The sequence below is a fragment of the Tenrec ecaudatus genome, chromosome 5, assembly GCF_050624435.1.
Source record: "Tenrec ecaudatus isolate mTenEca1 chromosome 5, mTenEca1.hap1, whole genome shotgun sequence".
In the NCBI taxonomy this organism is placed as follows: domain Eukaryota; kingdom Metazoa; phylum Chordata; class Mammalia; order Afrosoricida; family Tenrecidae; genus Tenrec; species Tenrec ecaudatus.
Genome location: NC_134534.1, coordinates 161,436,511 through 161,449,631, shown reverse-complemented (window position 1 = coordinate 161,449,631; position 13,121 = coordinate 161,436,511). Strand labels below are relative to the sequence as shown.

Sequence of the window (13,121 nt, the reverse complement as noted above, 5' to 3'; positions counted from 1 at the left end):
AACTTTAGGTCATTAAATCTGAAACTACTATTGAAATTACATTATTTGGCATGATCAAGTTTAAGATAAATATCCAACAGCCCATTTTTCCCTTTATAGTAGCAATAACCAGAAATAAAATGCAATCTTAAATGACCCCTTTAAAATAGCAACTATTTAAAAATACAATTAACAAGGAGTGTGTAAGGCACTGATAAGAAAAAAAACTTTTCTGATTATAATAAAAGACTTAAGTAAAATGACTGACATTTTATGTTGGATGTGAGTAAAAATAACCATTTTCTTAATACTGCATAAATATCATGTAATTTCTGTCTAACACCCAAAGGAGCAAGATTGGATATGCACTTGGCATTTTATAAATTAATTCTAAAGTTGATCTGAGTATGAATAGCTAATAATTTTTCAAAAGAAAGATTAATAAGCTAGAACAGCCCTGTTAGATACTCATATATGTACATAATTTAGATAATTAATAAACAGAAAACTGACAAAACAGTCAAAAGTCACATATCCAGGTTGACTTGGCTTCATGGTCTATGGTACAGGTGATGGATGACACTCTAGCTGCAACACTGGGGGCACAAACAACAATTGTGAGGATGGCATGGGACAGGTCAGTGGTTTTCATTCTGTTTTAGGTAGGATGGTTATGAATAGTAACAACAATAACAAAGGTGAGACTTCATATTCATGGAGGAGAACAATTGGGAAAAGAAATTAATTTAGGGAACAAGCTGCTTTGATAGAGAAAAGGAGAACTGTACTTCATACCATAGCCCCAGTGGATTAAATATCTATATGTTCAAATGAATGAATAAAGTGAATATCATTATTGCCATTCAAGCAATAACCCTATAGATCAGAGTAGGTCTGTCCCTGTGAGTTTCCAAGACTGTCAATCTTTAGAGGAGTAGAAAGCCTCGTCTTTCTCACAGTGCATGGCTGGTGGTTTTGAACTTCTGACCTTGCAGTCAGCAGCCTAATACATAGACCACTACACCACCTGGGCTTCTTAAAATGAATATAGTAAAATACGTTTGCTGGGTATCTTTGTACTTTGTTAGGCATAGGAGATAATCGTGAGGATGACAAATAGATTAGGTATTCGCTGTGAAGCTGAGAACTCTAAGATGATGGGTGTAGAACTCAAAATCAGATGCTTGACTCTGTATTTTGAATGATTGCTTAATGATCTTCACTATCCTCTAAAGGCCAGAGTGTAGAAAACAATACGAAAATGCATTTGAAACTGCCCCACTGCCAAGTCCATGCCAACCCCTAAATGACGTCACAGGACAGAGTAGCATTGCCCACACTGGTTTTCCCGGGCTGTCAACTTTATGGAAGCAGACTGCCCCATTTTTCGCCCACAGCACAACTGGTGGATTTGAACTGCCAGCCTTTTTTTAAAAATATTTTTATTGGGGGCACTTACATCTCTTATCACAATCCATACTCTCATCCATTGTCAAGCACAATTTGCATGTATGCTGCCATCATCATTTTCAAAGCATCTTCTTTCTACTTGAGCCCTTGATATCAGCTCCTCCTTTTCCCCCTACTCTCTCCCCCTCCCTCAGGAACCCTTGTTAAGTTATAGATTATTATTTTCATATCTTACATCGTCCTCTGTCACCGTTCACCCACTTTTCCATTGTTTGTCCCCCTGGGAGGGGGTTGTATGTTGATCCTTGTGATCGATTCCCCTTTTGTCCCCCCACCTTCCCCTAACCCTCCTGGTATCTCTACTCTGATTATTGACCCCGAAGAGTTTTCCCTTCCTGGATCCCCTGTGTCGCGGGCTCTTATCTATAGCAGTGCGCGTGTTCTCTGCCAGCCTGTTAATTAGTTGCCAAATGCTTAGCCACTCGACAACCAGCGCTCCTTATGTACGTGTGTGTGTGTGTGTGTGTGTGTGTGTAAAAGTTTAGGAGTTGTGACTGTTTGCTTTTGCTTTTAAAAAAAGATCTAGTTATGTAAGTGGAATAAGCATTTTACAGTCCAAAGTTAAAACAGCTTTGTAACCAATAAATGTAAAATGTCCATTCCTGACTTAGTAAGACCAAACATCATCACTATCCACAGTCACCCACAGAAGGCCTTTTATCTTCATCTAGTTTAATAGCACACCCTATTGTAAAAATGTAATTATATATCACTTTTCTAATAGTAGAAACAGAATTTTATTGTTTACATCTAGACACAAGCTTTTAAGTGCAGTTCACTTGATAATGCATTTAAGCTGTTTTAAATAGCCATCAAGACACTTTGTGTAACATAAGCTCAAAGGTACAATCCATTTCTAAACACAAATTAAGATATTTAAAATCAAAATATAACTGTTGGTCTCCCTTGTTCTCAACTCACACTTCAGATTGTCTCTGTAATTCCTTACTTTGTACTTCGGAGTGTTCAGAACGGAAAATATGAACGGAAAAGAGAGCCACTTAGAGAAGCACCAGTGTCTATAGTCTTGCTAGTAACACAGCCATGAAAAAGGAAGGAAGTCCCAAGCTGACGTGAGCAATGGCTTGATTAAGCCTCCTGTGGGTGCAAGACTGACTTTGGAATACAGGCTTTCCAGAAATGCCAGGTTTCCACTTGAGCTTGTCTTTCAGTTTTGCCTTTTGAGACTTAGTCTAGGATGTCCTCATCTGTCTTTCCAAAGGCCTATTGACCTCACTCTTCTGCCCCCAACTTAAATGTGCCTGACACTTCAGATCTATGAGTGATCAAAGACCTCTAAACTCCAGGAATTGGAAATGGGAAAAAAACAAAAGTGTGCAATCATCAAAAGCATCAAATAGAGTAAGTTCTCAATTATCTGTGGAACCACAGTAGATTTTGTTTTTTTCCATCCAGGGCTATAGTGTGTGACCACAGACCACGTTTCTAACCCCATCTTCGTTCTGACCACTGGTGGATGTGAAGTGGATGGCAAGAAATTTTATTTTTAATTTAAAAAAAAAAAGAAATGACAGGTCTAGAGATAAACCATGCGATACATCCCAAAGTTAAAACTAGATAAATGCAGGATTCCTTGCCTCTGCCAGGCCACAAAAGCAAGAAGTTGGAACTGATTCTCCTTTCTCTCATTTCAATTCTGTTTTCCAGTGGTTTCTAGACTTCTGGACTGTATGGAACCGTAAAAGAGAAATGTGCGGCCCTGACAAAGTCATCACCAACTTCTTAAAGTTTTTATTTTAACAAAATACATACAAACCATCAGAGTCAACAAAACACATACAAAGCATCCAAATAATGATGGTTATTATGAACAAAACACATACAAACCATCAGAATAACTTCGTGTAAAATAAAAACACACTGCTTTCGAGGAAGTCCATATAAAGGACATTCCTTGAATGTCATTAATTGGATTGATTTTTATAGCTTTACTGTAGAGGCATGAAAACTTGGAAACCACTACCCAAGACCATGTACTTTGAGGGGAAAAGAAGTTTAATCACTAAAAATGAGACTAGCAATTCCAGGAGGGGAGGGGGTAGGTGGGAGGAAAAAGGGGGAACCGATCACCATGATCTACCTATAACCCCCTCCCAGGGGGATGGACAACAGAAAAGTGGGCAAAGGGAGACAATGGTTAGTGTAAGATATGAAGAAAAAAATTTTAAATTATCAAGGGTTCATGAGGGAGTGAAGGTGGGCGAGGGAGGGAAAAATGAGGAGCTCAAATAGAAAGCAAATGTTTTGAAAATGATGGCAATAAATATACAAATGTGCTTGACACAATGGATGGATGTATGGATTGTGATAAGAGCTGTACGAGCCCCCAATAAAATGAATTTTTTTAAAGTCTAATCAATGAAAAAAATAAGGCAGAGAGGGGCAATATTTAATTTAGTCTTCCTAGTCATAATAAATTAAGAAACATTTTCTAGCCATGATGGATATGTTCTTAATACTTTAGATTAGATTAGATTAGATTAGCTCAGCTTCTAATTTATCAATTTATCTGACTTGTAAAGGAACTGTGGCCTAGCATTTTTGCTCCTATTTTTCAAGGAGAGTTAAGCAAGCACTTTCTATTTCAGTTTCCATGCATCTATTGAATGTTAATGACTTCATAAACTGGAGAGGCCATCTTTCTGCAACTAGGAACACTTCGATCTCTGAGGATTGCTTTCCGAAGTGCTCCGTGCTTTTCAACAGCCTTGCTCCATTCCCACCAAGACTGAACACAGCAAAGTTAGAGGCGATGTAAAAGACCATGTCAGTTCTTTTCGATGCATTGAAGTCGCGTGATAAGAACTAAAAAGGTCAAATGTTGAGTTTTGTACTCTTACATGTCTGAAATTCAAATCCAGCTAAAATTCCGTTGTCGGTGACGCTATTTGAATTGTTTGGGGATGATACAGTAGTCCTAATACACTCCTCCATTCAAGTTTTGACTAACTCAGATCAAAGAGGCTTGGAAAGGTCACTGGAGCTGTTATGCTAATATCTGTCACCGTGTGTACAGAAGCCCAAAGTGTTGCCCAGAATGCAGAGGTTTGGTCCTTGAATGCCTTTGATCCTTATCTGGAATTCGGCTAGCATATGTCATATAATTGAGGTATGGTCTTTATTGCTACAATTAAAACTTTCCAAAATGCATTAAATTATCCCCACCCAAGCTTAAAGGCCTGGCCAGCCATTGTTTAAAAGTTAGGTTAGCGATTTGTGAAATGATGTGGTTGACTTTAGCTTCTCCTTGCCCCCACACCCTCCTTGCAAGTGATTTCTCTTACAATTTTCATTTAAATCTCACCAAACAGCATAATGGCTTAAAGTTTGTTTAGTCCTTTGACTTCCTTTATCACATAGAGATGGCAAACATTCTGTTACTAACTTGAAGTGGCTCCAAGCAGCAAGACTAGAAGGATATTAAACCAGTAAAAGCTTATCACCTGATTCATTGATATGCTGTAAATTCCAGGCTTTTCATTTTGCTTTGAGGATTGCCAGAAGTCAACACATTAGTAAGCAATTTGCTGACATTAAGATGGATCACTTACAAAGGCCTCTTGGGTAAACAAAGTTCACCTAGGTCCTTTTGTTTTTTTTTTTTTTGCAATGTTTAGCTGGTATGTTACTTGTAAATGACCAGAGATTGCTTTGTATCAGCCATAACACAAACTCTTAGTCACTTGAGTTATAAAATATATGAAATACATGAGACTGAAAGGAAAAAAATCATCATTCATTCATTCATTGTACAAATGGAATCTTTAGTGCCTGTGTCTGCTCCTGCAGTTGTTCAATCGAGTGGATTCTGGCTCCGGATGGCACTGTCTCGCAGGGTTTCCAAGGCTGGAATCTTTATGGAAATTCCCTGTAACACCGCCACACCACTCCATTTTACTCCCGGGCAGCCGCTGGTGCCTTAGAGTCCCTGAGCTCTTGGTGAATAGCCCAGTGCTCAGTCAGTGTCACCAGGGCTCCTTAATGTTTATAAAATTCATAATATTAGCCATTAGTTTCAAAACTAAACCTCAGTTGTATTTGGGGGGGGGGGGTCAGACATGGCCCTTTTAATTACAAAGATCATTTGGCCCATACAAACTATAGGGAAGTAAATGAAGAAGGGGTCTCCAACACACACAAATTTAGCATTTAAGATTATTGAACAATCACTTACCCTTAAAAGAAATGCTTTGAATTGACTCAAGAAGGCGCCAATAAATAGATACTAATTTCTTAACTTTTAAATAGCTGAAGCTACAAGAGCAAGGACAGTGAATCCTGGCTCCCTTTCAGAAGTTTGCCACCAAACAATGTATGCTCATGTCAATATGCAAGGCTAGATGTGGCTTTTTATAGAAGGCTGGCCCTGAAAGTGACCTCAAAGTCATTGCAGAACAGGCATTCCTCTTATTTTTCTTTTTCAAAGCATCTGCAAGAAGAGAAGAGTCCTGCCCTCCTTTGGTATGTACACATTTTAGCCACAGATGTGCCCTCGTTGCTAATCTAGCACAGACGTGAAAATCACAGTGCTACGGAATGATGCACAGGGCATTGGGTTATACAAAGAGGAGTCGGGTGCCTCACTGAATGTCAGGTACTTATTTGAAGTGATAAGCAATACACACAGGAAAGAGATAACTCCCGCTAGCGGGTGGTAAGTGCCAAGTGAAGGGGCAGGAGTTTCTTACCGGAGTCACAAGAAGTGAGGGAAGAGCAATCACTCCGAGCCGATGTAGACTAGGAAGCATCTGGCGAATGTTCAGTAATCATTCAAACGAATGAAGTATGGAAACAAAAATATCAGAGTTATGCACGGACTGATGAAACCAGTGTGGTCACACCAGAAGAGTCACATAGGAAAGTACTGAGGAATAGGATGGGAGCCGGCAGAAACTCCTGAAAGGTTTTGATCAAGCAATTCAGCTGCTGCAAACACACTCTGTAGGTATAGTGACCCTCTATCTTCAGTGTCCTAAAGATATACATTCAAGGATATACAACCTAGAGCAGCGGTTCTCAACCTGTGGCTTGTGACCCCTTTGGGGGTCAAATGACCCTTTGACAGGGGTCACCCGAATCATAACAGTAGCAAAATGAGAGTGATGAAGTAGCAACGAAAATAATTTGATGGTTGGGAGGGTCACCACAACATGAGGAACTGTATTAAGGGGTCACGGCATTAGGAAGGTTGAGAACCACTGACAGGGAGTATTGAGAGCAAGGATGATGGAAGAAAAACAGCTAGAAAAATTGCCTGAGTTCCCCACAGAACCCAAACCCACTGCAGGGAGCCGTGGGGGACTGGTAATGACCGAGACGACATCTGTGATGGAGAAGTGTCCTCTTTCTCTCGCCGTCTGACCTGCTAACCTTGCAATTCAGTCCTTGCCCACCGCGCCGTGCTACAGGGAGGGCCCTGTGGTTTTTAGGCATGGCTGCACTTCCCCAGCCTTTGACTCTTACATATTCCTCATGTCTTCCTTCCCCTGAGCCTCCCTCCCAACTCCTAAATCTTGTCAGAGTTCTGTCAGGCGCTTTCCTTCTCCTCATCCTTCTCCTGGTCTCTTCTAAGTCCGTCCCTATGGTCCTGCAGCATGAAATCACCAGGTTTGTCGCCATCATATCCTTTCCGGCAATTTTCAAAATCCCTCTCTGGTGAGACTCTGTCTATCTGCAGATCTCCTGCTCCTAAAGGGGAAAAACAAAACTCACTGCCACCGAGTCGATGCCGACTCACAGTGACCCCTATAGGACAGGGTAGAACTGTCTTGTGAGCTTCCAAAACTGTCATTCGTTACAAGAGTGGAAAGCCTCCTCTTTCTCCTGCAGAGAGATTGGTGGTTTCAAACTCGGGACCTTGCAGATCACAGCCCCACGTGTAACTATTGAGCTACCAGGGCTTCACAGTGCCTGTGTATTATATAAAAGTAAAGCAATCCTAAACTAATTTGAGGCCCAATCCTTTTAGAAAGTGTCATAATCATTTTTACCACTCACAGTGCAGCAATTACAAGTGGGAAAGTCGAAAATATTTCATACAGATTGGATAAGTTATTTTAATTGTGTCTAACTGCCATTAAGTAGAATTATTAGTTTTCTCATTGAAAAAAATATGCTTTGTTTGCTTAAATGAAGTAAGATTTGGGAGCAAATTTGAAAATGATATATTTCTGAATGAATCTTAAAGTGGAAATGGCCCAATAAATAGATGAGAAAATAATAATAAAAAGAAAACTAAGACAAAAATAAATAAAATGGAAACAAAATAATATATAAATGGAAAGTTTACTAAGCAGTTTAATAGCTTTAAAATGAATCAAAACTGCTTTTAGAGACTGACCCCTGGAGTTTTTGCACATTGCAGAACTTAATTCTAAATGATCAGCTAGCAGGATTTCAGCTCCTCCGCAGGGATATGCAGTGTGGGCACGGACAGTCCTCTCGCTCCTCCAATGTGCAGGGGTGGTGTCTATCCTGCTTCCCATCCGAAGTGCTGGAGGAACAAACACTAGCTGCCCCGAGTGACACCCTGACTTCAGGGAGTGGGGTGAGAAAGACAACACATCAAATATTGTGTTCAATCTAGAAATGTCAAGCAGTAATAAATATCATGAATGCAAATATGAAGAGTAAGAGGGTGGAGAGGGAGCTGGGGAAGAAGGCTTTTGAAAGAAGGTGAAAGTTGCCGAAGAGATGGAATTTGAAGAAAAACTTAAATGAAGAGAGAGGAAATGGGCCAGGCCCAGGGAAGAGCAGCTCGGACCCCCTGCAAGGGGGGTTTGCCGCTTTTCAAGAACAGAAGAGCAGTGTTGCTCCCTTCAGAGGGCACAAGCGAGTGCTCCCACACTAGGGAAACCTCTTGGAGACTTCTGAGTAGACAAGAGAACCCCTTTGTTGGGGGATAAACAGAGGGCGGAAAGGGGTCTCCATCAGAGACAGGTTTGCATGAGCTGGTTGCTGAGTAAATTTTGAGTGCTCCCGTGGGGAAAGCGTTTCCGAGGTCAGTCAGTTGGACGGACACTCTAGAACTGCCCTCCAAAGCGTTTGCATGGCTGTGACCTTTTGAAAGCAGAGTAGCAGGCCTTTCTTCAAAGGTGCCTCGGGGCTTGAACTGCCACCCTTTTGGTTAGCAGCCTAGTATTTAGCCATGTGTGCCACCCAGGGACTCTTCTTAGCCTATACTAACCCAGCCGAAGTGTTTTCTGATATCCTATTCGGCCCTGAGTAGTTACTATTAGCACATATTTCTTTATTTTTCTAGACTATCAATTGCTGGAAGGCAAGGAATGTTATACATCACATTGAAAAGATTTTTTTAAATGAACAGAAACTGTTGCCATCTAGTAAACTCCAGCCCATGGGAATCCCCGTGTTCCTGAGAAGAGTTGTTCTCCGTGGAAGCAGATTCCCCGCTCTGACTTCCATGGGGTCACTGGGAGGGTTGGCCCTGACAAGTAACTGAGCACAAACTGTTTGTGCCGTTCAGGGCGCTATTAAAATTTTCACCTAGCATTTTGTTAAAAAGAGTTTATCTCCATTTAATCTTTAAATCCTCTCAAGGGTTTAGTACAGTGCACTGACCACATCAAAACTCAAAGCCATTGGTGTCCAGTCCATTCTGGCTCCACGTGCATTCAGAGTAAAACTGTACTTAACTCCACAGGGTTTTAAATAGCTGGATCTGAGAAGGAGCCCTGGTGACATAATGGTTACTCAATGGGACGCTCTCTGCAAGGTCAGCAGTTCGAAACAACCAGCCTGCTCCTCTGGAGAAAGATTGGGCTTTTACTACTGTCAAGAGTCATGGTTGTGGAAACCCACAAGGGCCATTCTACTCTGTCCTATACGGTCACTATGAATAGGCATTGACTTGCTGGCACTGAGGTTATGTGTTTTGTTTTTATCTTAAAAGAGGACAATTTTATTTAAAAAACAAAAAGTACAATATGCTCATGCAGAACCTTTGCGTGGCAGCTGTTTCAATCAGAACAAGGAAGTACTGTATGATTTAGAATCAGGAAACGTGCACATCAGGATTGTGTCCTTTGATCGCATCTTTAAAATCTGTATGTTGAGAACATAACCTAAGAAGTTGGACCATGGGAAGAAAAACAATGTGTCAGATTGGAGGAAGGCTTATTAACAATGAGACACACAGATGACATGACTTTGCTTGCTGAAAGCGAAGAGCCCTTGAAACACATGCTGATGAATATCATGGACATCAGTCACCCTTCAGTATGGATTGCAACTCAATGTAAGCAGAACCAAAATGCTCACAACTGGACCAAAAAATACCATGATGATAAATGGAGAAAAGACTGAAAATGTCCAGGATTTTGTTTTACTTGAATCCATAATCAGTGCTCATGGAAACAACAGTCAAGAAATCTGTCACCATATTGCCTTGGGCAAATCTGCTGCACAAAACCTTTCTTAGCGAGTTGAAGAACAAGGTTGACACATCTGACTCGAGCCGTGGGATTTTCAATTGCCTCAGATGAGAGACTGAAGGAGAACCCGTGCATTTGAATTGCGGTGCTGGTAAAGTACATTGCAAATACCATGGACTACCCAAAGAGCAACTAAATCAGTTTTGGAAGAAATACAGCAAGGATGATCCTTATCATCCCCTTACAGAAGGGTCGCAGGGAGGAGACGAGCCAGTCAGGGTGCAGTGTAGCAACGATGAAACATACAACTTTCCTCTAGTTCTTAAATGCTTCCTCCCCACCACTATCATGATCCAATTCTACTTTACAAATCCAGCTGTACACTGGTACAGATAGGAACTGGAAGCACAGGGAATCCAGGACAGAAGAAACCCTCAGGACCAGTGGTGAGAGTGGTGATACTGGTAGGGTAGAGGGAAGGCGGGGTAGAAAGGGGGAACCAATCACAAGGATCTACATATATGCCCCTCCCTGGGGGATGGACAATAGAAAAGTGGGTGAAGGGAGACACCAGACAGTGTAAGACATGACAAAATAATAATTATAAATTACCAAGGGTTCATGAGGGAGGGGTGGGGAGGGAGGAAAAAATGAAGAGCTGATACCAAGGGCTCAAGGAGAAGGCAAATGTTTTGAGACTGATGATGGCAACAAATGTACTTGGCACAATGGATGGATGTATGGATTGTGATAAGAGTTATACGTGCCCCCAATAAAATGATTTTTTAAATAAAAAGTGCATGCATACTATTGGAACTCAGTATTGTCCTAAACTAGATTGCTTTAAACTAAGATGTATACTATAACCCCCAACTACTAACAAAATAACCCAAAAATAAATAAATACAAATGAACCAACCAAAAAAGGTGCTCCTTATATGTGAGGGTGGTGAGCCCTCATCTCACATACTTTGGACATGTTATCCAGGAAGCCCAGTCCCTGGAAGAGGACTCATGCTTGGTAAAATGAAGGAGCATCGAAAAAAGATCTTCGATGAAATGGATGGACACAGCGGCTGCAACAGCCGTCTCAAACATAGCACCAATTGTGAGGATGCCAGCAGGAGTCAAGGGTTTGCCCTATCAACACCTAACAACAACATTTGACCAGCAAGCAAAAAGTTGTAAGCTGGGTCTAGTTTCCAATCACCAGACCTTAGCACTAGGAAACCCACAGTGTACTAACAGATTAGCACTAGGAAACTGACACTGTACAGTGAAAGCCCTCAATAAGTTAAAGTAAAACAATTCCAGAACAGGATAATTATAAGATAGGACTAAGATTGTAAAATTCTAATTGATTTCAATTTTTTATTTCAAATGTACTCCTGGGATTTACCACCAATCTAATTGTTTTGTTAATCTGGCTATAGATACAGGAGGGCGTCAAAGACCCCATGGAATTTTTTAATATCTTTCCACTAAGGCCCTTTGTATTATCTGGATTTGCTCTTTAGGTAAATAGCTATGTAAGACCTTTTACCACAACATTAACTTTAAAAAACAGAGATTTAAGGACTCAAGAAAGTTCCTCCCTTACGTCTATACCCAAACTTTTAAAATCAACGTGTAAGTTTTCCCCTCCTTTTTTTGTCCTTCTCAGTTCACAGAAATCAGTCACCGAATATTATGTTCATATGACACAAACATAGATGAGCTCTTTTCAGAAATTGATCACTGCTTAGCTATTAATAGACGCATTCTCCAGCAGCTGGATGAAAAATGTGGCCATGGAATCACAGAAAAGGACTGGGAGAAAATTCAAACTCGGGTAAGCCTCATCAACAATCACACCAGTGACCAAGAATTTGACACAGAGTTATGTTTGAGGGAAAGTTTAGCTAGGTTTTGTTCATTTCTAGAACATTACTTTTAGGGTAAAGCCTAGCAATGCCAAGCCCAGAATATTTTCTGCCTAGCTGTGGCCTCGTACCAGCAATGAGGCCCAAAGGCTCCCTTGGGCCTTAGCCATGAGGACACTGATTATTCCCAAGATCCCTGCACTTTACACATCCTAATTGGAATATATCATTTTATGAAAACTGCAAATGTTTAAGGAAAATATCACTCATTTTAGCACAGTTAAATTAAGTCACTTTCAGTTATGAAGAGACCGATAGGCCCCCATAACCAAACTCCTGTCCTCCCCTTTGTCGCAGGCGCTGCATCAGGAGATCTACGAGTGCTCCATTTGCCTCACCCCACTCTCGGTGCACAGTCACTGGCAGGGCGTGTCCCCAGAGGAGAGCCACAGGCAGCGTTCTCGTGAGACTGTGCTCCTATCTTGCTCGCATATGTTCCACCACACTTGTCTTCTTGCTCTAGAAGAGTTTTCCTTGGGAGAAGTGTATACTTGTCCTCTCTGCCGCTCTTGCTATCAAAAAAAAATTCTTGACTGCTGAATTTATATTTAGGAAAATTCTGTGGACAAATGTCTTAATTTTGGAAGAATTACACACATTCCGGGTTAAGTACTACACTCTGATTGTCGAAATGAACTGTTAGTGCATGTGCATGAGAAATCTGCCTATATTTTTAAAACTGGCTACTCGTCTGGTTTTAGATTTTTCCTCTATTAAAAAACAAGCTGAAATGCATGTCTTTAATAATGTGAAATAAATGAGGAGTCACTAGAAATCTGAGGTCCAGATCTCCTGTCATTTACTGATTGTTAGCCTTCTGAATGATCCGGGGCTGGCTTGGAAGAGCATTAAAGTTACTGACCACTTGTCAATTCTGATTGGCACCAACTAGTTCAACCAGAATTTGACAGTACACCAGTCTTCTGAATCTAGAGCCCATTGCACTGTTACTTTAAATATGCTGCCTGACTAACAGACTCTTTGAGGATACTATTAAGGTATGTTCAAATGTCTTCCATTAAAGCCACCTCTAATGCTTGCTTATAATAATTGCTTTATTTCTAGGTACTATGTGACTGTATTTTTGACCACTTAGAATATATAAGCTGGGAAGAAATATTCAGTGGTACTTAATGTTACATCAGAAAATGACAAATCGGGAAACTCAGGGGACAATGACCACTGGGCAACAAGCTTGGGACTATCTCTTCAGCAACTACCAGAGAGATCCCAACAGGAGGGAGGACTTACGCTCCCTGGCAGCCAGAAATGCAACCGAAAAGCTAAGTCCACCAGCATTTCTTCATGTCAGAGGTAGCAATACCTGTTGACTCTG

At 40.9% G+C, this 13,121-nt stretch overlaps 1 protein-coding gene across 1 annotated transcript in view; it reads left to right on the top strand.

Annotated features, from left to right (window-relative positions):
• RNF32 (ring finger protein 32) overlaps window positions 1–12,325 on the top strand; it is a 40,841-nt gene extending 28,516 nt beyond the window's left edge. The window contains exons 7-8 of the mRNA XM_075550770.1: window positions 11,527–11,694; window positions 12,083–12,325. Coding sequence (XP_075406885.1) covers window positions 11,527–11,694; window positions 12,083–12,325 — 411 coding nt within the window. The remainder of the gene's footprint in view (window positions 1–11,526; window positions 11,695–12,082) is intronic.
• The last annotated feature ends 796 nt before the right edge of the window (window positions 12,326–13,121 follow it).